Below are 22,134 nucleotides of genomic sequence, written 5' to 3'. Positions count from 1 at the left end.
CACACTAAGGCGACCTGTGAGGCGACCTGGTCGCCTCACAGGTCGCCGTAGGTCGCATTCCATAGGGAAGCTGCGGACCCGTTCTAATAGGAGCGACACAATTCGCTCCGACTTAGAAAAAGGGTCCGGAGCTTCTTTGGGGCGACCCGGAGCGACCGTCATAGACTTCAATGTTATGAAGTCCGTGCCGGCCGCTCCGAGGTCGCGGCGCGCTGCTCGCACCGCGACCTCGGAGGTCGCCCCGGGAAGTAGCGTCGCTTGTATGTGAACGGGGCCTTAGGGGTACGATCTAAAAAAATAAAATAAATAAATAAATAAATAAATAAATAAATCGCAGATCGCCAACATTACTAGTAAACAAAAACAAAAAAACAAACAAAAACAAAAAAAAATGACAAATCTTTCCCCTAGTTTGTAGACGCGATTGTAAACCAATCAAAATACACTTATTGGGATTTTTGTTTACCAAAAATATTATAAGAATACAAATTGGCCAAAAAATGATGAAAAATTCTGATTTTTAATTTTTTTTTTATTGGGAATGTTATATAGCAGAAAGTGAAAAATACAGCTTTTTTTTTTTTTTCAAAAATTGTCGCTCTTTTTTGTTTATAGCGCATGATCAGAAAACCGCAGAGGTGATCAAATACCACTAAAAGAAAGCTCTATTTGTGGGGGGGGGGGGGGGGGGGGGAAGGACATCAATTTTATTTGGGTACAGCGTCGCACGATTGCACAATTGTCCATTAAAGTAATGCAGTGCCGAATCTCAAAAAATGGCCATTAAGGGGGCTTAAGTGGTTAATCAGCATCGGTGGGTTCATATAGCGCCTATATGTGGTTAACCCTTGTGTGACTGATTTGGGAGCATACATGCTCCGAATGGAGATGAATACATTGTAAAATCTCAGTTAATGTCAGTTGATCCAAGTCAGTTATAAACAGAGGCGTAACTAGAACCTTCAGGGCCCCGATGCAAGAAACCATGAAGGGCCCCCCAGACCCCTGGCCGGGGCCCTTCCCTTCAAGCCCGGGGCTCTTCCCACTAATCCTGGGGCTCTTTAATCTCATTGCATGGCCTTTTATTACGGTCCCTCATCAGGATCCTTTCACAAGTTCTGCAGTGGGCCCCCTTCCTGCAATCTTGGGGCCTCCCCACAGGGGTGAAATGCCAGGGCCCGGTCGCAAGTGTGACCTTTGAGATCCTAGAAGTTCACCCACTGGTTTGCTACCGGGCCCCCTGGAGCATGGGGCCCGGTAGCGATTGCAACCCCTGCAACCCCTGTAGTTACGCCCCTGGTTATAAATATATTTGGACACAACATGTATACTTGCTGTTGTGTTCCTGTTCATATTTTTTTTAACTTAAAAGTTGACAGACAACCTTTATTACCAAGGTTCCTGGCATACATTTCAGATTCCTGGATTTTTTTTTTCTCATCTGGCCTTCAGATACGATTTAACACCTGTTTAGATTTGTCATCCATGTGACCAAATGAAAAGTATGCCGTCTGCAATAAACTTTGCATAAAATAGAGAATTTGCATTTAGTTTTAACCATTTGCCGACCGTCGCAAGTACATTTACTGTGGCGGTCAGCCCCTCCTGGGCAAAGTGACGTAGTATTAGCCCAGGAGCCTGCAGGGGGCGAGCGCGCGACGCCGGAGGCGCGCTCCCGCCCCCGCTCGTTCCCCTGCATCCCTGCGCGTGTGACCGGCGGCTCCGATGTCCGCCGGTCACTCGTGATCTCCCGCTGGAGAGGGAGAAAGGCAGGCGGCCGATGTAAACAAAGCCGCCTGTCATTCTCCCTGGTGTAACTGCAGAGATCATACGATCCTGCTATGTAGGATCGTATGTCTCTGTGGTTACATGAAAAGCCACACCCCTTTACAGTTAGAAGCACGCCCTAGGGACACATTTAACCCCTGAATCTCTAATAAAGTTAACCCCTTCTCTGCCAGTGTCATTTTTACAGTAACAGTGCATATGTATAGCATGATTACTGTAGTAATGTCACTGGTACCCCCAAAAGTGTCAGGCCAAATAGGCGAGGTCCATTTCATCAGAATCTCCTTCTTAGCATAGTAGAGAAGATAGGAAATGAGGAGTTTAGTATGAAAGGGGCGCTGTTCAATCATTTTACACTTGATAAAAGAGCACGCATGCTCTCCACGAGCTTGGCGCACGCTCTGAAACGCGTCGTGTGCACTTTTGACCCTGCCTATGTCTCACGGTTGACGCTCAGTCCTAGCCTGCCTCGAGAGCCCGGTCCCGGGGAAGAAAGAGCCGGCATCTCCCCGCCGTTCCATCCACCAGATAAGATCATCGCTACACCCTTCCTCTCGGCAGCAGCAACATGGACAGCTTGACCCCAGGACGTTTCATTTGAGCCTTCACTCATTTTACATCTAGTGAGTTACCATTTATTGTATGTCTAACCTTCAATAAACGTATTGCACTTAGAGGCGCTCCGCTTGTCTTTTTGCTTCATTATGCCCCTGGCGGGCGGTCCTTAAGTGGTTAAAAATAGTAAACACAGTTGACTGATAATTAATGGCTTCAGCCAAACACTAACCATGAGTGATAGAAAAGTTTTTGTGTTGTCATTCATATTCTCTGAAAAATGGCCAAGAAATCATAAATTCTGCCAGGGTGTGTAAACTTATGAGCACAACTGTACAAAGCCTGCAGATTCGATTAGAAACATTTATTTTTCATATCGATCGGAACAGCCATAATTACATAGTTTGTAAGGTTGAATAAAAAAGACAATAGTCCATCCTGTTCCACCTATGTTGGTGTGTTAGTGTAGAGCAGCCTTTCTCAACATTTTCAACCCAGGGGAACCCTTGAAATAACTTTTCAGTCTCAGGGAATCCCTGCTAAAAACTACTATAGCTACAAATAACGATACATTAGTGTGATGGTCAGTGGGAAGAATGCTCCTTACACTTGGGGTCATTGGAAAGAATTACAGATAGCTAAAAAGATCAATGTATCAATGCAAACTTATCTGAGAGGCAGAAATTGCTCATTGCTCAAGGAACCCCCAAGCAACCCTGGTGGAGAAACCCTGGTGTAGATAATGATTTCTTATATCCAGGGCTGGCTCAAAACATTGTGCTGCCTGGGTCCAAGAATTAAATGCTGTCCCCACCCCCCAAAAAAAAAAAAAAAAAAAAAAAAAAAAAATCACGCCCAACAAAAGGCTCCGCTCCCACATACATTATTTTATATAAAATATAAAATTTTGAAAATGTATATATATATATATATATATATACACACACACACACACATACATACACACACATACACACGCTGTTTTCTTCCAGTGGCGGCTGGTGCATTAGGGGTGCAGGGGCACCGCCCCCCCTATCCATGCGTCGGGCCCCCTTATCTACATGCGGGGCGCTGGACGCATGGATTCCAATGGGTTTTTTTTTTTTTTTTAAGCACGTGATTAGAGCCAGAGGCTCTAATAGGCTTCAAAAAAAGGGTGGGCTTGGGGAGCAGAGCACTGTGCCCTGAGCCCACCCAGTTGTGTGACAATAGCGAATGAATATTCGCTATGGTCACACGGATCCTCCTCCTGGCCAATCAGGAAGCGGGTCCTGAGACCTGTTTCCCCAATTGGATGAAAGGCGAAGCCATGACATTGGCCAAGGTGGAGGAGGAGGGAGGACTCGAGGAGAACAAATAGAAGCCGCCGCCGCTGCTGTCTGCCCTTCACGGTGAGTGAGTCGGCGAAAGGGAGGGGGGGTATGGTGTGCGGGCTGGTGTGGTCCAGGAGGAGGAGGTATGGTGTGATCCGTCTGCCGCCGCCCTGGCCCATGGAGCACCAGCCGCCACGGTCTTCTTCCATAACTCACCACCGGACCAGTCCACCAAACACTCACTGTCTGTCCTCAGTCCTCCTGTCACTCCTGTGTCTGCTGCACACACAGCCCTAGAAGATCCAGCCTGCCCTGCGATGATGTCTGAAGTCATTGCGCACACCACAATTTTCTGCAAATGCAATACAATATGGCCACCTGGAGCTGTTCTGTGCACAGAATGTATACTGACCACACCCCCAGAAACATTTCCTGCTTGTGTGATTGGCTCACCAATTTTCCCAGAAGTCTGCACCAAGATACAAATCAGATTTCTGGCATCCCCTGCAACAAGAATGTCATTTTTGGTGAAATACTCCCAAATGGAACATATCTAAAAGGGATGCAGATTTCCTCAGAGCCCCGCAGCTGCCACAGCTGATAGATAATTATGAAACCACTCAGCACAGAGGAACAAACAATGAATTCTTAAGAATAACAAAAGGTAGGAATCTGCAACAAAGTTTGTTAAAATCCTTGTAATGTACAGAGATCACCCAGAGGGGAATGTTTTTTCTATAAATATTAATAACTTTATCAGTGCCGATCAGTACAGCCTCATCAGTGCCGCCTCATCAGTGAAACCTCACCAGTGCCCATCAATGCAGCCTATCAGTGCCCATCAGTGCTGCCTCATCAGTGAAACCTCACCAGTGCCCATCAATGCAGCCTATCAGTGCCCATCAGTGCTGCCTCATCAGTGAAACCTCACCAGTGCCCATCAATGCAGCCTGACCAGTGTCCCTCAATGCACCATCACACACAGTCTCACCTCTTGGTCTGTGTATATATATATATATATATATATATATATATATATATATATATATATATATATATATATATACACACACACACACACATTTTTTTACATGTAGGTGAGAAGTCTCAGAATTGGCCTGGGAGTGGAGTGGTTAATCCACTATGTATAGTATATTATACTCTGACCCAGCTGGCAGGATCAGTAGGTTCATCTGAAGGTTCATTTGAAGGTTCATGCAATTCCTGCTCCAATAGCAGAGATAACAGGAACATTCCAGTATATATCTATAAGTGGAAGATTTGGTGTATACAGTTAAATATCTATTTGTTTGTGTTCAGGAGAAGCTGCTTACATTACAGAACAAAGGTTACATTGTATCTCTAGAAACATAAATACTCAGATCTACCTGGAGTATGGCACAGACCAACTTCTCCTAACCTTTTTATTGTGGAGGAACCCTTGAAATTACTCTTAATTCTCAAGGAACACTGGTCAATAATTACTATATTTTCAGCTCATGGAACAATAATGTGGTGGTCAGTGAGAAGAATGCTCCTTACATTGGTGGTCAGTGGGAAGAATGTCCCTTACATTAGTGGTCAGTGGGAAGAATGTTCCTTACATTGGTGATCAGTGGGAAGAATGTCCCTTACATTGGTGGTCAGTGGGAAGAATGTCCCTTACATTGGTGATCAGTGGGAAGAATGTCCCTTACATTGGTGATCAGTGGGAAGAATGTCCCTTACATTGGTGATCAGTGGGAAGAATGTCCCTTACATTGGTGATCAGTGGGAAGAATGTCCCTTACATTGGTGATCAGTGGGAAGAATGTCCCTTACATTGGTGGTTAGTGGGAAGAATGTCCCTTACATTGGTGATCAGTGGGAAGAATGCTCCTTACATTGGTGATCAGTGGGAAGAATGTCCCTTACATTGGTGATCAGTGGGAAGAATGCTCCTTACATTGGTGATCAGTGGGAAGAATGTCCCTTACATTGGTGATCAGTGGGAAGAATGCTCCTTACATTGGTGGTCAGTGGGAAGAATGTCCCTTACATTGGTGGTCAGTGGGAAGAATGTCCCTTACATTGGTGGTCAGTGGGAAGAATGTCCCTTACATTGGTGATCAGTGGGAAGAATGCCCCTTACATTGGTGGTCAGTGGGAAGAAGGAGGAGGACACACCCAAGGAGCTCTCTGTGAGATCCAGCCTTTTTTCAAGCCTGGGCCTTGCTTGCTAGCTTGGCCCAGGAACAATGCCTGATCCTGGGGGAGGCCCTGGGAGGGATCCCCCTGATGACACAGGGCCTAGTGAGGAGGAGGTGGAGGACCTGTCTGTGGGTCCAGGCCCTGGTGAGAATGCGGATGTCTTCAGCCAGAAGGTTATCAATCGTTTTAGGGCGATTGGGAGAGCGGAAGAAAAACTTAAAGTTTTGAAGGCTGAACACAAATCCTTCAAAACCAAGTATTTCCAGGCCTGGAGTAAAAATCGCACAGCCATGAAGCCTGAGTTACAGGAATTGGAAGAAAAGGTAAAGGAACAATCTTTATTATTGGAAAGGCTGAAAGATAGAAGTGGAGCATTTAAAGAAAAGTTTGACAATGAGAGGCGTTTTACCAGCCAAGCATCAGCAAGTTCTGTGGATCAGCAGGCTCAGTTAATGGATGACCAGGCTCCATCTGCCTCTGCACCTCTCCCCCCATGCCAGAACTGGGAATCACCAGCGGCAACCAGCCAGGGGGTTGAGAGTGGACATGGATCCCTGACATTCATCCAGCAGATGGAGTCACCCCTGAAAGCAGACAAGTTTGTCTTTTCTGATGATCCATCAGAAATCCCTGAGGATGGGCAGAGGAGATACAGGCCAGCAAAGCCAGTAATGGTGGAGAAATCCCAGTACACCATGCTGCCATCCAACATGTCTGCCCCATCTGCTGTAGTGGATGGTGTCCCAGGTGAGAAGGAGCTCTGCATACAGCTACCTATGGGAGTTACCGCTGTGGAGAAACCGACAGACATGCAAGGAAAATCCCTGACCGTGGAATCCCCGGACCATCAGATGAATGTGGATGGACCTGCATTAAACACCCCAGGCATGGATTTTGCTGGTCTGGCTGAGACCAGTAGTCCCACGGCAAGCAAAATGGCTGCCAGCTCCAAAGAGCCTGCTTCATGTTCACCTGAGCCTCCCAGTCTTCCAGTGCTGATTGACCAGCTGAGTGCTGATGGGGGAGGGGATCAACATGGTTCTGGAAGTGGAATTGAAGTAGCAATGGAAATATCCTGCAATGCTTTACCTGCTGCTGTGTTAAAACAGAATGCTATTTCCACAGCTGAAAACCCTGTCCTAGTGGAAGAGGAGATGACAGCTGGAGTTTTTACCAGTGCAGCAGCTATGGATTCTGCTGTGAAGACAACAGCAATAATAAATATCCCAGCAAGTATAAAAAATGACATTAATGTTAAAGCAATGAATGTGGTGGGTGGTGGTGAAGGGGTTAGTAATGCTGGGAAAAATAAAAATGACATTTCTCCTCCTGCTCAGCAGAGGAAAGATTCGATTGCACAGATCAATCCCGAATCTGTGCAATCGTTATCTGCTAAGTGTGTGTCAGATAATTTAAAAAAAACTGATGGATTTTCTGCTGGGAGGAATGTTGGAAGCTATGCTTCAGCTTTGGGGAGTCACACCAGGGTGGGTGGTGGGAATTCTGTTATTAGTCAAAATTCAGGGAGGTTTGGTGGGTATAGGAGGAGGAATGTGGTACAGTTGAGGTGGGTGGGGGATGGAACTCCGCCAGTAAGGGGGAGGGTGGCTGAGTTGATTTTGGAAATGGGGTTTAAAGCTTGTGATATTTTTGCTTTAATTTGCCCGGTGGGGAGTTATGAATTTGATTTGTCGTTTGTAAAACCTGAAAGTTTGGATCTCTTCTGGGAGAGATTTAGGAGGTGCAAGGGCCTTCAGCAGTGGAGTGGTTTGGTGCCAAAAGTGATTTCAAGGCAGCCTCTGATAAAATCAGTGACCATTTTGGTGCGTAACGAATCCATACCAGAGGCTGATTTATTAGTATGGCTACGCCGATATGGCGAGGTCCTCACTCCACTGCGGAAGGTCCTTGATGAGCATGGGATATGGACAGGGGCCTGGACAGTGTCACTAAAATTGGGGGTGCTGGGCGATGTAGTTCAGCACCTTCCCTGCTCAGCCTTTCTGGGTAGGGATAGGCTGACCATTTTCTACCAAGGTCAGCCTAAGGTGTGCAATAAATGTGGTGATAAAGGCCACTTTGCATCGTCCTGCACCCACAAGAAGTGCTCACTGTGCCAGGATTTAGGCCATTTGGCCAGAGAATGCACCCAGATTCGGTGCAATTTGTGCCAGCAGCTGGGTCATCCATATAGCCAGTGCCCAGAGGCACTGCATAACTTGCCAGGATTGGAGACTGAGCTGCAGAGGCTTGATAAAGAAGATGAAGCAGCTGAAGTTAGAGAGGAAATTGTTGTTGCCCCTCCTGTGTCTGTTGTGTCAGATTCTGTTTCCCCTAGTGATGTGGTCCCTGAGTCTGTCCTTCCTGTGTCTGTTGTGTCAGATTCTGTTTCCCCTAGTGATGTGGTCCCTGAGTCTGTCCCTCCTGTTGTTCCTACATCTACTGTGCGTAGATCCTCCAGACTAGCGGAAGCTGCTGGGGGGGCGGGTATAGTGGATCTTCCCCCTCGGCCTACTCCACCTCCAGTCCCTGTCTCTCGACACCGCAAACGCGGCCAAGAGGGTGCAGGGGTGCTGGATGGTGGTGGGGTCGATGGGGTTGAGGGAGGGGTGTCCATGTCCCATGTCTCACCCTCTGTTGTGGAGGATTCGGATGATGAGGGGTGGGAGAGGACAAAGAGGAAGAAAAAGAAGAAGAGGAAGACCAGTAAAGCGGTCACTTCTTCCTTACAGTTAGAGCCAGGAGGGGTTCCTCTTGGCAACACATTTTCGGTTTTATCAGGGGAGGAGTTAGTATCCGATTTATCTACTTTATCATCTATGGATGAGGGGGAGTCACATAGTGTAAAGAGAGCTGTTTCGGGTGATGAGAGTGTGGTGGAGGTTAAGAAACGACTACCCCAATCATCCTGATGGCAGTGCCCGCTCTGATAAAGGTGGCGACCATTAATGTCGCCAGCGTGAAATCTGCAAGAGCTCGTGATATTGCCTTATTTTTGCTCAGTGAGTTTGATGCTGAGATTTTATTTTTGCAAGAGACCTGGCTCAATACTTTGGCCGATGTCCATCTAGCAAAAAGGGAGTGGAGATGCGGTCCCTCCTTTTGGTCTCTTGCGGCTGAGCCTTGCAGCGGAGTTGCGGTTCTTTTTAAAACCGATATGGTAACGTGCCGGCGGATAATTGAGGTAGAAATGGGGAGATGCATGGTCTTAGACGTCTCTGTTAGGGGGCAGGACCTGCGCCTGATCAATATCTATGGACCGCAGTCAAAATGGGACAGGAAATGCCTCTTCACAAAGATCAAGCCCTTCCTTTTTACATCCCAGCAGGTTGTCTTTGGAGGTGACTTTAACACCATAATTAGGCCTGAAGACAGGAGGGTCTCCATAGACAGGCTGGGTTATGATAGCGTTTTTCTTAGAGATATGGTTAGACAAGCAGGCCTGGTAGATGTGCACATTAAGCACTGCCCTGGCAGCACGGGATTCACGTTTCAGAGAGGGAATAGTCAGAGTAGGATAGATAGGTTTTTTTTAAAGGAGAACTCTGCTTTCTCGGCTCCTGAGTTGAGGGCGGTGGAGTTCTCTGACCACTGTATGCTGTCTGTGACTCTGAATGCCTCGGACACTCCACCCAGGGGAAGGGGTACCTGGAAACTGAATTCGGCTCTCCTGGAAGATGTAGAGGTAAGACAATCCTTTGAGGATTTTTTTCAGGCACAGGTTTCTATTCTGGACTTTTGCAGCAGTAAGTCAGAGTGGTGGGAGCTTGTGAAACAAAGGGCGATTGGACTTTTCAAGGCCATAAGTAAGAAGAAGCAGCTTGGTATGTATATTGCCTACCAGCATTTGCGGAGGAAGCTTGATCGTCTTGTCTCGTATGGAGGAGATCCAGGGGAGATCTCGGAGGTGAAGCTTCTTCTTAGGAAGTGTCAATACGACCGGCATGCCTCCTTGGTTCTGGAGAGAGATTATGGGAAATATCACTCGCCTGATCCTTACCAGAACTGTAAGCAAGGCATAGCAGTTAAGACGGTCATAGGTCTGAGGGATAGTACGGGTTCCCTGGTGAAGTCCAGATCAGGGATCCTGGAGATCTTCAGGTCATATTACGCAGACCTTCTGGGAAGAAAGGACCTTAGTCGGGACAGGATGGAAAGCTTTCTGGATTCTACTCCAGGATTGGGAAATGGTACATTGCCTTTGATGGATTTGACAGAACCAATTTCAGCGGATGAGGTAGTTCGTGCTATAGAGAAGCTGGCTACCAAAAAGTCGCCTGGGCCAGATGGGTTGACAGCTGAATTTTACAAGTGTTTTAAGTCCATTCTGGCTCCCTTTTTAACGGAGGTTTATAACAGCTGTTTAGATGAGGGTTCTCTCCCTCCCTCCATGAGGCAATCCGCTGTGATTCTTCTGTCAAAAGGTAAAGACCCCTCAATAATTGAGAACTGGCGCCCCATCAGTCTTCTCAATGTTGATAGAAAGATCTTGGCGAAGATTCTTTTTTGGCGCTTGTCGTCAGTAGCAGGCGATTTGTTGTCCAATCATCAGCACTGCTCGGTCCAGGGCAGAAGTACCTTTTCAGCAATTTTAGCTGTCCGGGAGGCTTTGGAGCGATGCAGGGCTGCTGGATGGAGAAAGTACTTGCTGGCATTGGATCAGGCGAAGGCTTTTGATCGAGTCAATCATGAGTACCTGTATTTGCTACTTGGTAGATACGGCCTGCAGGGGAGGTTTATTGATTGGCTGAAAACATTATATAAAGGGGCTGAGAGCTTCCCACTTGTTAATGGTTGGGTTGGACGGCCTTTTGAGGTTGGCTCTGGGGTGCGCCAGGGGTGTCCTTTGAGCCCCCTGCTATATGTATTCGCAATCGATCCCTTCATAAGAAGGTTAGAGAGTGGATCGTTGTGTGGGGTGCCTTTGGGCATTGCTGGTGTGCCGCCTTTGAAGGTCGTGGCCTATGCCGATGATGTGTCTGTTATTATCTCTGGGATGGAGGAGGCGCAGGAGGTGGTTTCTGTGATAGAGCAGTACACTGAGGCTTCTGGCTCTAAAATCAATCATGAAAAGAGTGAAGTTTTCTGGATGGGTGAGGAGGGTGAAAGCTTCGAACTTCCGGATGCCTTCCCAGAGCCCCAGCAGGAAATTAAAGTGTTGGGCATCAAATTTGGTCCTGGTGACTATGGTCATCGAAATTGGGAAAGCAGGTTGTTGAATGCCAATGCCAAGGTGGCAAGCTGGAAGAAATGGAAACTTTCCTTGAGGGAAAGGGTTGACTTGATTAAAACTTACCTGATCCCAATCTTTTTATATGTCAGCTTTGTCTGTATCTTGCCGGAATCTCTCTATGCAAGGGTGTACAGCTGCTTTTTCCAACTGTTATGGGGAAATAGGCTGAACCTGATCAAACGCAATGTAACTTACCTGTCCAGGCGGGAGGGTGGTCTAGGAATGGTCAACCCTATAGTTTTCTTTTCTCTGCTTTTTTTAAAGTATAATCTTGGTAATATGTTAGCAGAGACCCCGCCGGGATGGGTGGGTATTTTTCAATCTTGGTTTAGGCCTTTTCTGCGATGCTGGGAAGATGGCGGGCCAGTGAAAAGTCTGAGAGTCCGACATGGCAAGCTTCCGGCTTATGTTGCCCCGTGTCTGAAAATACTTAGGCAGTGGCAGGTGACAGTGGGGGATATCAAGTCCCTCCCCAGAAAGCTTCTGGAGAAGAGGATTTTGGGCTCTGCTTTCAGTGTGTCGCTGACCTTAAGGGATTGCCCAGGCCCCGTAATGAGGGAGGGGTTGCGTTTAATTAACTTAGGAAGAATCCCTTTGAAGTTTAGGGATCAAGCCTGGCTCGCTTTCCATGGAAGGCTCTATGTGAGAGGGAACCTGAAGCATCGCCCTGTGGATGATCGGGATTGTCCTAGAGCGGAGTGTGTTGGTAAAGTGGAGTCTATGGACCACTTTTTGCTCCAGTGTCCCTTTAACATAGAGGTGTATAAAAGGGTGGGGAGGGCTCTAGGCATCCCCTTTCTCTATCGCATGAGTTATGCGGAGTGGGTGTACGGGGCATTCCCGACTCTCTGGGATTTTGATTTTGATACACTTTTTCTAGTTAGTATAGTTGTCCGTTACTTCACGTGGAATGCACGGTGCCAGATTACCCTGCGGAAGAAAGTCCTCCCTGTCGAGGTGGTGGTGTACGATATTCTGGGTGAGGTTGGGAAGATTCGGGGTCTTGAGAAGGGCAGGGAGCCTCGAGCGGTCTGGATAAGGGCGTGGAGGAATATCAGACCTGCTTTTGGTGAACTGTCCATCTCTGGGTGAAAAGCTTTTTTCCTATGCTATTTCTTTCACGCCCTTAGCTTTTGTTAGTTAATATCTTCATTTTTGAAGAAGGGCTGCATGCATAATGGGAGTGGTTTTTGTTTCTTGACCTCGCAGGTTTGATGTCTGGTGTGGTGGTGTGAGTCTTATTAAGATTATTTTTCCCTGTAATGATGAGTTTCATGATGTGAGTTTTGTTTTTGCTGTAAAGCCATTCTTTATTTGAGAGCAGAACTTGCTATGTATTTTTTTTCCCTTTTCATGTAAATATGTATATATTTATTTATGTATATTGATTTTATGATTATTGATTGCAAGACTTTTAATAAACAAAAATTGGGAAGAATGTCCCTTACATTGGTGGTCAGTGGGAAGAATGCCCCTTACATTGGTGATCAGTGGGAAGAATGTCCCTTACATTGGTGGTCAGTGGGAAGAATGTCCCTTACATTGGTGGTCAGTGGGAAGAATGCTCCTTACATTGGTGGTCAGTGGGAAGAATGTCCCTTACATTGGTGATCAGTGGGAAGAATGTTCCTTACATTGGTGGTCAGTGGGAAGAATATTCCTTACATTGGTGGTCAGTGGGAAGAATTACCCCCCTTACAGATAGCTAAAAAGATGAATAGGCAGTGGGAACTTATCTAAGAGGCAGAAATTGCTTATTGCTCAAGGAACCCCTAGCAACCTCTGGAGGAACCCTAGGTTTCCATGGAGCCCTAGTTGAGAAACCCTGTTCTAAAGGGATCCCACAGGTATGGTATATACTGTACATAGTTGGTTCAAGCTGGAATAATATAATTATGTACAATATCCATACCTGGAATTCTGCTTTAATTTGGATTTGGCTCCCTATCGCACAGTATAGATGTGCTTAATCATTATGCCAAGAAATATCCACCATTAAACTTTGCAACAAGGAACCTGAGTTACCTCCGTCTTTCTCCTCGGCTGATCGCCTGTATCTCTGTCCGTTGTTTTTCTTCTTCTTTTGTGTCTATGGAGCCATTGGTGCCAATATGTGGTGTTAATTCACATTGTAATGGGAGGGGGGAAGGAATGTCCCTTACATTGGTGATCAGTGGGAAGAACGTCCCTTACATTGGTAGTCAGTCTCCATTTTATTCTCTAGTGTCTCTGCTTAAAAAAAAAAAAAAAAAAAAAAAAAAAAAAAGAGGATTAACACCACCCATGTTTTAACATCTGAACAAGTGTTATAAAAAGGCCCGGTCCAGAAGTGGTTAAAACATGGGCGGTGTTAGTAGGGCAGTTTACAGTGGCAACTTTTTTTTTTTTTTTTTTTTTTTTAATTATTATTATATTTTTGGATTTTTTACAATTTTTTTAATATTCTTTACAATTTTTTTTTAAATTTTCTTCTTAGGACCCCTGTTGAGGGGCTTTTGTTAAATAGCAGGGGGTAATGTGTGCCGCATGAGGGGGGGGGGGATTAGAGTGTGCCCAGGCGCACCTGGCAAACCCCCAGTGCACACTTATGAATCACTAAATGCTATACAAGGAACTACTGCAGAATTAGAAAGTAGACAGAAGGAAAAGAAAGATGCGTTGCTCATTGTAACAAATCAGGTTCTCAGTGGTCTCACTTCTACTATGCAGGTCCTAGTAGTAAAGTATCTGATGGGCTGCTATAGACAAGAAAGGAAAGGAGCAGTCAAGTCTTATCTGAAAACTGTACAGAATTCTGCGGAGGTCACTTCATGTGTCGCCTAAATATCTAAAAATACAAATTGGGAAAAAAAAAAAAAAAAAAACGTTTTGTTTGGCGCGGCCCCCTTTTATTATTTTTTATATATATATATATATATATATATATCTTTACACACACCTGAACTTTAACCACTTCTGGACTGGAAGGATTCCCCCCTTAATGACCAGGCCATATTTTGCGATTCGGCACTGTGTGACTTCAACTGAAAATTGCGCGGTCGTGCTACGCTGTACCCAAATAAAATTGATGTCATTTTTTCCCCCCACAAATAGAGCTTTCTTTTGGTGGTATTTGATTGCCTATGCAAATTTTATTTATTTTATTAATTTTTTTTGCGCTATAAACAAAAAAAGAGCGACGATTCTGAAAAAAAAAAAAAAAAAAAAATTTTCCCATTCTGCTATATAACATTCCCAATAATAAAAAAAATTTAAAAAAATAAAATAAATCAAAATGTTTCATAATTTTAGGCCAATTTGTATTCTGCTAAAATTGATCCTTTTTTTTCCCCACAAACAGAACTTTTTTTTGGCGGTATTTGATCACCTCTGCGATTTTTATTTTTTGCGCTATAAAACAAAAAAAGAGCGACAATTCTGAAAAAAAAAAAAAATAATAATATTTTTTCACATTCTGCTATATAACATTCCTTAAAAAAAAAAAGAAAAAAAAAAAAGCTGAATTTTTAACATTTTAGGACAATTTATTTTCTGCTACATTTTTTTTACCAAAAATAACATGCAATAAGCGTATTTTGATTGGTTTGCGCAAAAGTTATCGCATCTACAAACTAGGGGAAAGATTTATGTCATTTTTATTGTTTTTTTTTTTCTTTTTTACTAGTGATGGCGGCGATCTGCGATTTTTAGCAGGACTGCGACATTGCGGCGGTCAGATCGGACACCTAACTGACATTTTGACACTTTTGGTGGTACCAGTGACATTACTACAGTAATCAGTGCTAAAAAATATGCTCCATTACTGTAATAATGACACATTTTACATTGTGGGTGATCAAGGAGTTAAATGTGTACCTAGGGGCATGTTTCTAACTGTATGGGGGAGGGACTTGTGAAATGATCATAGAGACATGTGTTCCTATATAGAAGGATCACAGGAGCTCTGTGATCATTCCAGGGAGAAGAACGGTCAGCTGTGTTTACAACATCCGACCGTTCTTCTCGATTGCGGGTGTCAGGCAGCAATCGGAGCCGCCTGCTCCATGTAACAGAGTCCCCGCTGCCGAGTGGGGGCGGGAGCGTGTCACCAGTGGCGCGCGCTCGCCCCCTAGCTGAAGGCGCGCGCGACGTAGGTCTACGTTGTTTCGTACAGGAGGGCCGCAATGCCGCAGTAATTCGGCAGTGGGCGGTCCAGAAGCGGTTAATGACATCCCAGTCTAAGGCTCCACTCACACCTGTACATTTTTTTGGGGGGGGCATTTTGCAGGCGTTTTTTTTTTTTTGCAGTGTTGACATCTGACTAAAAACGCCTGTAATCTGCCAAAAAATAAAAAAAAAAAAAAAGAAGCTCATGTACTTTTTTCAGCTTCAGGCATTTTGCTTTAGGTGACAAAACGCTGATATGTGAACAGGGGCCATTGAAATGAATGGGATTTTGCTTGTTGGGCATTTTGGAACTTCGCAGATGAGCGTTTTACGAAACTTCTTATACTGCAATTTTGCCACGCAATTTGCGTTCATGCTTTTTTTTTTTTTTTTGGGCAGATTTAAAAAAAAAAAAAAAACGCAAATTGTGGCAAAAGTCGCAACACTTGCGTTTTGGATGCAGGTCCATTGAAGTTTATTACACACAAAACGCAGCATTTTGCGGGAAAGTCCCCGACCCTTTCCAAAAACGCAGGGGCACAAAAATGCATTGGTGTGAACGTGTGCCATAGGAACCCATGTTAAAAAAAGGAATGCATTTCTGTAAAAAAGTATATAAAAAAAAAATGCATCAGGCTCCATTCACACCTGAGCGTATCGTTTTCAGGCGTTTATTTGCAGGTATTTGCATTGACATCTGACCATAAACGCTTTTAAACACTTGCTACCCGCCCGCTGTCAAATGATGGCGGAGCGGTGCAGCTATTGTTCAGAGACGCCGTCATATGACGGCGCACCAGAACAGTCTCTCTCCGGGGGGCATGCGGAGCGGCGATCGTGGGCGCGCCGTGTTGCTAGCACATGGCGCGACGCGACCCCGATCTTGGCAAAGAGCTAATGACATGGCTCTAGTCTTTACCCATGGGATCGGCTGTGTCCAATCACATCCGGTCACATGTAAATGAGGAAGTGCCGTTATTCGGCTCTCCTCACCTCACACTGTCAGAGTGCGAGGAGAGGAGAGCCCATCAGCAGCTCCTCTTCATAGGGGAGACAAGGAAAGGTAATCAGGGAACTGATCATCAGTGCCCTGATTAGCCAAAATGTAAATAAAATGCCAATTACTGCCCACCATCAGTGCCCACAATCAGTGCCTATAGTGCTGCCAGTCAGTGCCCATCAGTGCCTGCTCATCTAGACACTGATGGGCACTGACTGGCAGCACCATGGGCACTGATGGTGCTGCCCATCGGTGCTCATCAGTGCTGCCCCAGTGCGGTATATTAGTACATCAGTGCCACCTCATCAGTGCCCACAAGTGCCGCCTATCAGTGCGGCATATTAGTACCTCCTCATCAGTGACCATAAGTGCAGCCTATCAGTGCGGCATATTAGTACCTCATCAGTGCCACCTCATCAGTACCCATAAGTGCAGCCTATCAGTGCCCATAAGTGCGGCATATTAGTACCTCCTCATCAGTGCCACGTCATCAGTACCCATAAGTGCAGCCTCATCAGTGCAGCCTATCAGTGCCCATAAGTGCCACCTGATCAGCGCACATCAGTGGAGAAAAATTTACATTTTCAAAATTTACTCACAGAAAATAAGAAAAACTTTTTTTTTTTTTTTTCAAATTTTTCTGTCTTTTTTCTTTTTTTTTTTTTGTAAGAAATAAAAAACCCAGCGCTGATTAAATACCACCAAAAGAAAGCTCTATTTGTGGGAAAGAAATGATAAAAATGGCACACGGGTGCAGTGTTGCATGACCGCACAATTGTCATTCAAAGTGTGAGAGCGCTGGAAGCTGAAAATTGGCCTGGGCAGGAAGGGGGTGAAAGTGCCCGGTAGGCAAGTGGTTAATCTGCCAAAAAAAAAAAAAAAAAGGCTCCTATACATTTTTTGAGCGTCATCTTGGGTGCCAAGATGGTTCATCCAGTAAGTACATCCCCCACACAGAAAGAACCCTCTAGGCCAGTGATGGCAAACCTTGGCACCCAAGAGGTTTTGAAACTACATTTCCCATGATGCTCCACTACACTGCAGAGTGCCTGAGCATCATGGGAAATGTAGTTCCAAAACATCTGGGGTGCCAAGGTTCTACCATTACTGCCCTAGGCCAGGGGTATGCAAACTGTGGCCCTCCAGACTACAAGTCCCATGAGGACTTGATGTGACTTGAGATCCATAGACCTCAAGATTACACAGGCATTGCTTCAAGTCAAAGTCTCAGCAACTTTCAGGTCGAACAAGTGTGAAAGGGGCCTTGGTAATAACTAATGCAAAGCCAGAATAAAAACAAACAAACAAAAAAACAAAACAAAAACAAACACCCCCCCCCCCCCAACATTGGCGATAGTCCAGGTCCGGCCTGGAGTGGCACATACAGAAATTCCTGAGTTTGCACAACAAATTGTTACGTTTTGTAAACATTGTACAGTTTTGCAACATCGGTTTCCTGTCCTTCCTCTGTGCTCCTCCCGATCCTTCTAGGCCTCGCTTACACAGGTTGTGACCGACCACCCAGCTGCAGTTTGAGGCCCCACTTTCACGACTTCAAAGTCGCACAATTATACCGCTTGAGTGCCGGTTCACATTTGTGCGATGCGGGAACGCTGCGAATATACAGCGTGTTTCCACATCGCATCCGCACCCCTGGTAGTTCACACTGCCATATGCGATATGCTGGGGGTGTCATTTAAAAGTTCACGACACCCCCAGATCAGATCGCATATCATATGGCAAATCACAGAACACCTTGCAGGCATAAGAGTAAAAATGCAAAGTGTCCTGTGATTGGTGGTCGTGGTATGTGAGCGATCCCACTACGGAGCAGGGCTTGGCACAAATGCAAAGTGTCCTGTGATTGGTGGTCGCGCTGTGTGAGCAATCCCACTACGGAGCAGGGCTTGGCACAAATGCAAAGTGTCCTGTGATTGGTGGCTGTGCGAGTGATCCCACTACAGAGCAGGTCTTGGCACAAATGCAAAGTGTCCTGTGATTGGTGGCAGCGCTGTGTGAGCGATCCCACTATGGAGCAGGGAAGTGGAAGACTGCGGCGATCATTGTGGTAATGAAAACTACTACAGCGATTCTCGAATGCAGCAAACTACACCACGGGAAATTTGTCGCTCACGACAAGAAGCTCCTTCCTGCTCCTTTATTGGGCGACAAGCTCCGTGCGATGCAGATTGCAGCGTGATTTATCACATCAAAACCGCACCACATTTGGGGTGCCATTAAAAATGAATGGCGCCCAAACGCATGTGGTGCCTTTTGCCACTATTGCACTGTGATTTGGAATCACGGGCATTATAATGGGGCGGCACAGTGGTGTAGTGGTTAGCACTTTCACCTAGCAGCAAGAGGGTCGCTGATTCAAATCCCAACCACGACACTACCTGCCTGGAGTTTGCATGCGTGGGTTTCCTCCAGGTACTCCAGTTTCCTCCCATACTCCAAAGACATGCTGGTAGGCTAATTGGATCCTGTATAAAAAAAATTGTCCCTACTATGTATGTATGAATGTATGTATGTGAGTTAGGGACCTTAGAGTGTAAGCTCCTTGAGGGCAGGGACTGATGTAAATGTACAATGTAAATGTAAAGTGCTGCATAAATTGACAGCGCTATATAAGTAAATAATGGCGATCCCAAACCACCCGATGTGAACGGGGCATGAATGCGGAGAATCGCAGTAGTAGTTGCTGATACAACAGTGACCGCCGCTGTCTTCTGGGTCTCCTTCTCTGATTGGATGAGGAGGTGATTGTGACATCATCACTCTCTAGCCTGGCCAATCGCAAAACACAACCCATTGAGTAATGGGCCATACACACTATACAACTGTCTTTAGATTTTTATCTTTAGATTTACCAAAACCATATAATAGGAGGTCAGATTTAAACACTTTCAATTTGTATGCGATCAGGCCGGCCCTTGTACTACATATTTGAAGGTAAATCTAAAGGAAATCCAACAACAAAAGTTGTATAGTGTGTATACAGCTTAAAAATGCAAGGTGTTCTGTGATTGGTGGCCATGCTGTGTGAGCGAGCCCTCAGCCCACTATGGAGGTGTGTGTGTTTTCAATGATCAAAGCTGCAACAATGTAACAAAAAGGCTGAAACAATGTAACATTATGATATGAACCATACCTGGGGCTCAGCTTTGTACAGCCACAAAGTCTTGACTAGAGCAGGAAAGGGTTAAAACCCCTGATTTTATTTTGCTGGGTAACACTGGGGACATTTTTTTGGCACTTCCTGTTCCACAGTCACCAGGAAATGTGTGGAAATCTCCCAAAGGCAGGGAAATTCCCCTTACTCTTACACAGTTGTCCAATAAAAGAACCCTACAATTGTGGGTATCCCCTTGCCTTCAAATAGAAAGGGTGAATTCAATATCCCCCCCCCCAAACACACACAAATGAGGACACAAAGCCAGGGCCACTGATGGAGGGGGGGGGGGGGGTGAGGGGCACCAGTCCTCCTGTAGGGGGCCCAGGCACACAGGGGGGCCCCCAACACAACGAGGAATCGGTGTGGTTGGGCAATTACATAAGGAAGCCCTGTGCAGCTCTCTGCAGCAGCTTAAAGCCAGTTTTCCCCCCTCCTGCCAGCTTTCAACTACTGCAGGGAGAGACACAGACACAGGTAATTGCTTCTCCAACACTGATCCTCCTCCCTGTTCTGCCTGTGCTCCTCTTTCCCTGTGCTGCCCCCTCCCACAGCGCTGCAAGCTTTCCTGCACTGTAAAAAAAAAAAAAAAAAAAAAAAAAAAAAAAAAAAAAAAAAAAACTTAGCAGAGGGTCTAACCCTCCCCCCACTCCAAGCACTTTCACACTACAACCCAATGATGAGAAGGGAACATTGGAGTAGCGAGTATCACCCCCCCCCCCCCCTTGCTCCACAGCGCCCCCAGGCAGTTACCATGTGACAATCCACCTACCTGCTCTCTTGCGGGGGTGTCCGGAGGATCTGGATTGGGATCTCGGGCTCTCCCCCCGGGGTCTTCCCATGCAGCCTCCCATGGTCGGGGAGCGCTCAGTAAAGCCACATGCAGGGTCCAGGAAGGGGAAGAGGCTGTGATGACCCGACAAAAGCTCCGACAATTTATGGGGGCCTCTTAATGAGCAGATATTGGCTTCCACAAACCCTAGAATGGTCCCGACAATCCTGCAGAAGCTCCGACAATCCTTAGAGGCTCTGAGAATAACAGGGGGGGCTCTGGGGACCCTGAAGCTCCAAAAATGTTTGGGGGAGTTTTAACAACCTTATATAAGCTCCAACAATTATGAGGATGGGGGTTCCGATGAACCGACAGTGGACCCGACAATTTATGGGGGGGGGGGGGGGGGGGGCTGTGATGACCATACAGAGGCTCCGACAAATTTTGGAGCGTTCCGATGAATCAACAGTGGTTCCAACAATTTTTGGGGGCTCTGGTGCTCCCACAGAGGTTGGTCCTATAGGGGCTCAGACAACCCTAGGGGACATGATGGCTCCACGGAAACTCCCAAATGTCCTATGAAAGCTCTGATGGTCCCAGAGAAGCTCATAAGGTTCTATAGAGGTTCAGATGGTCCCATAGAGGTTCTGGTGGTCCCAGAGAGGCTCAGAAGGTTCCCATGGTACCAGAAGGTTCTATAGGAGCTCTGATGGTCCCAGAGAGGCTCAAAAGGTCTTATAGAGGTTCCAATGGTACCAAAAAGGCTCAGAAGGTCCTACAGAGGTTCCGATGGTCCTATAGGGGATTCCAATGGTCCGAGAGAGGCTCAGAAGGTTCTTTAGGTGATCTGATGGTCCCAGAGAAGCTCAGAAGGTTCTATAGAGGTTCCGATGGTCCCATAGAGGTTTTGGTGGTCCCAGAGGGGCTCAGAAGGTTCTATAGGAGGTTGCGATGGTCCCAGAGAGGCTCAGAAGGTTCTATAGAGGTTCTGATGGTCCCAGAGAGGCTCAAAAAGAGTCCTATAGAGGTCCCGATTGTCCCAGAGGGGCTCAGAAGATTCTATAGGAGCTCCAATGGTCCCAGAGAGGCTCAGAAGGTACTATAGAGGTTCCAAATGTCCCACACAGGCTCAGGAGGACTTATAGAGGTTCCGATGGTCCCAGAAAGGCTCAAAGGTCCTACAGAGGTTCCGATGGTCCTATAGTGGGTTCCAATGGTCCCAGAGAAGCTCAGAAGGTTCTATAGGGGATCCGATGAACCCAGAGAGGATCAGAAGGTTCTATAGAGGTTCCGATGGTCCCATAGAGGTTCTGGTGGTCCCAGAGGGGCTCAGAAGGTTCTATAGGAGGTTGCGATTGTCCCAGAGAGGCTCAGAAGGTTCTATAGGAGGTTGCGATGGTCCCAGAGAGGCTCAGAAGGTTCTATAGAGGTTCTGATGGTCCCAGAGAGGCTCAAAAAGAGTCCTATAGAGGTCCCGATTGTCCCAGAGGGGCTCAGAAGATTCTATAGGAGCTCCAATGGTCCCAGAGAGGCTCAGAAGGTACTATAGAGGTTCCAAATGTCCCACACAGGCTCAGGAGGACTTATAGAGGTTCCGATGGTCCCAGAAAGGCTCAAAGGTCCTACAGAGGTTCCGATGGTCCTATAGGGGGTTCCAATGGTCCCAGAGAAGCTCAGAAGGTTCTATAGGGGATCCGATGAACCCAGAGAGGCTCGGAAGGGTCTATAGAGGTTCCGATGGTCCCAGAGAGGCTCAGAGGATCCTATAGAGGGTCCAATTTACCCAGAGGGTCTCAGAAAGTCCTGTATGGGCTCGGAAGGTTCTATGGAGGTTCTGATGGACATAGGAGGTCTCCTCAGGGTATTTGCAGCTTCTGGGGATCAGCAGTAACTTTCCTCCATCACCTCCAGGCTCAGCAGCTCGGCTTCCCCTCCTCCTCCTCCTCCAGCCCGCAGTACGGA

General features: G+C 46.4%; 1 protein-coding gene across 1 annotated transcript in view; it reads right to left on the bottom strand.

Annotated features, from left to right (window-relative positions):
- Nucleotides 1-20,333, bottom strand: part of UBTD1 (ubiquitin domain containing 1) — a 104,162-nt gene extending 83,829 nt beyond the window's left edge. The window contains exon 1 of the mRNA XM_082269271.1: nucleotides 20,173-20,333. Within this exon, the coding sequence (XP_082125397.1) occupies nucleotides 20,173-20,254 (82 nt within the window). The 5' untranslated portion in view covers nucleotides 20,255-20,333. The remainder of the gene's footprint in view (nucleotides 1-20,172) is intronic.
- Between the last annotated feature and the right edge of the window lie 1,801 nt (nucleotides 20,334-22,134).

This window comes from Pelophylax lessonae (genome assembly GCF_965119305.1).
Source record: "Pelophylax lessonae genome assembly, chromosome: 9".
Classification (NCBI taxonomy): Eukaryota; Metazoa; Chordata; class Amphibia; order Anura; family Ranidae; genus Pelophylax; species Pelophylax lessonae.
Note: the sequence above shows the minus strand (reverse complement) of the source record. Positions and strands in the feature narration are given on the sequence as shown.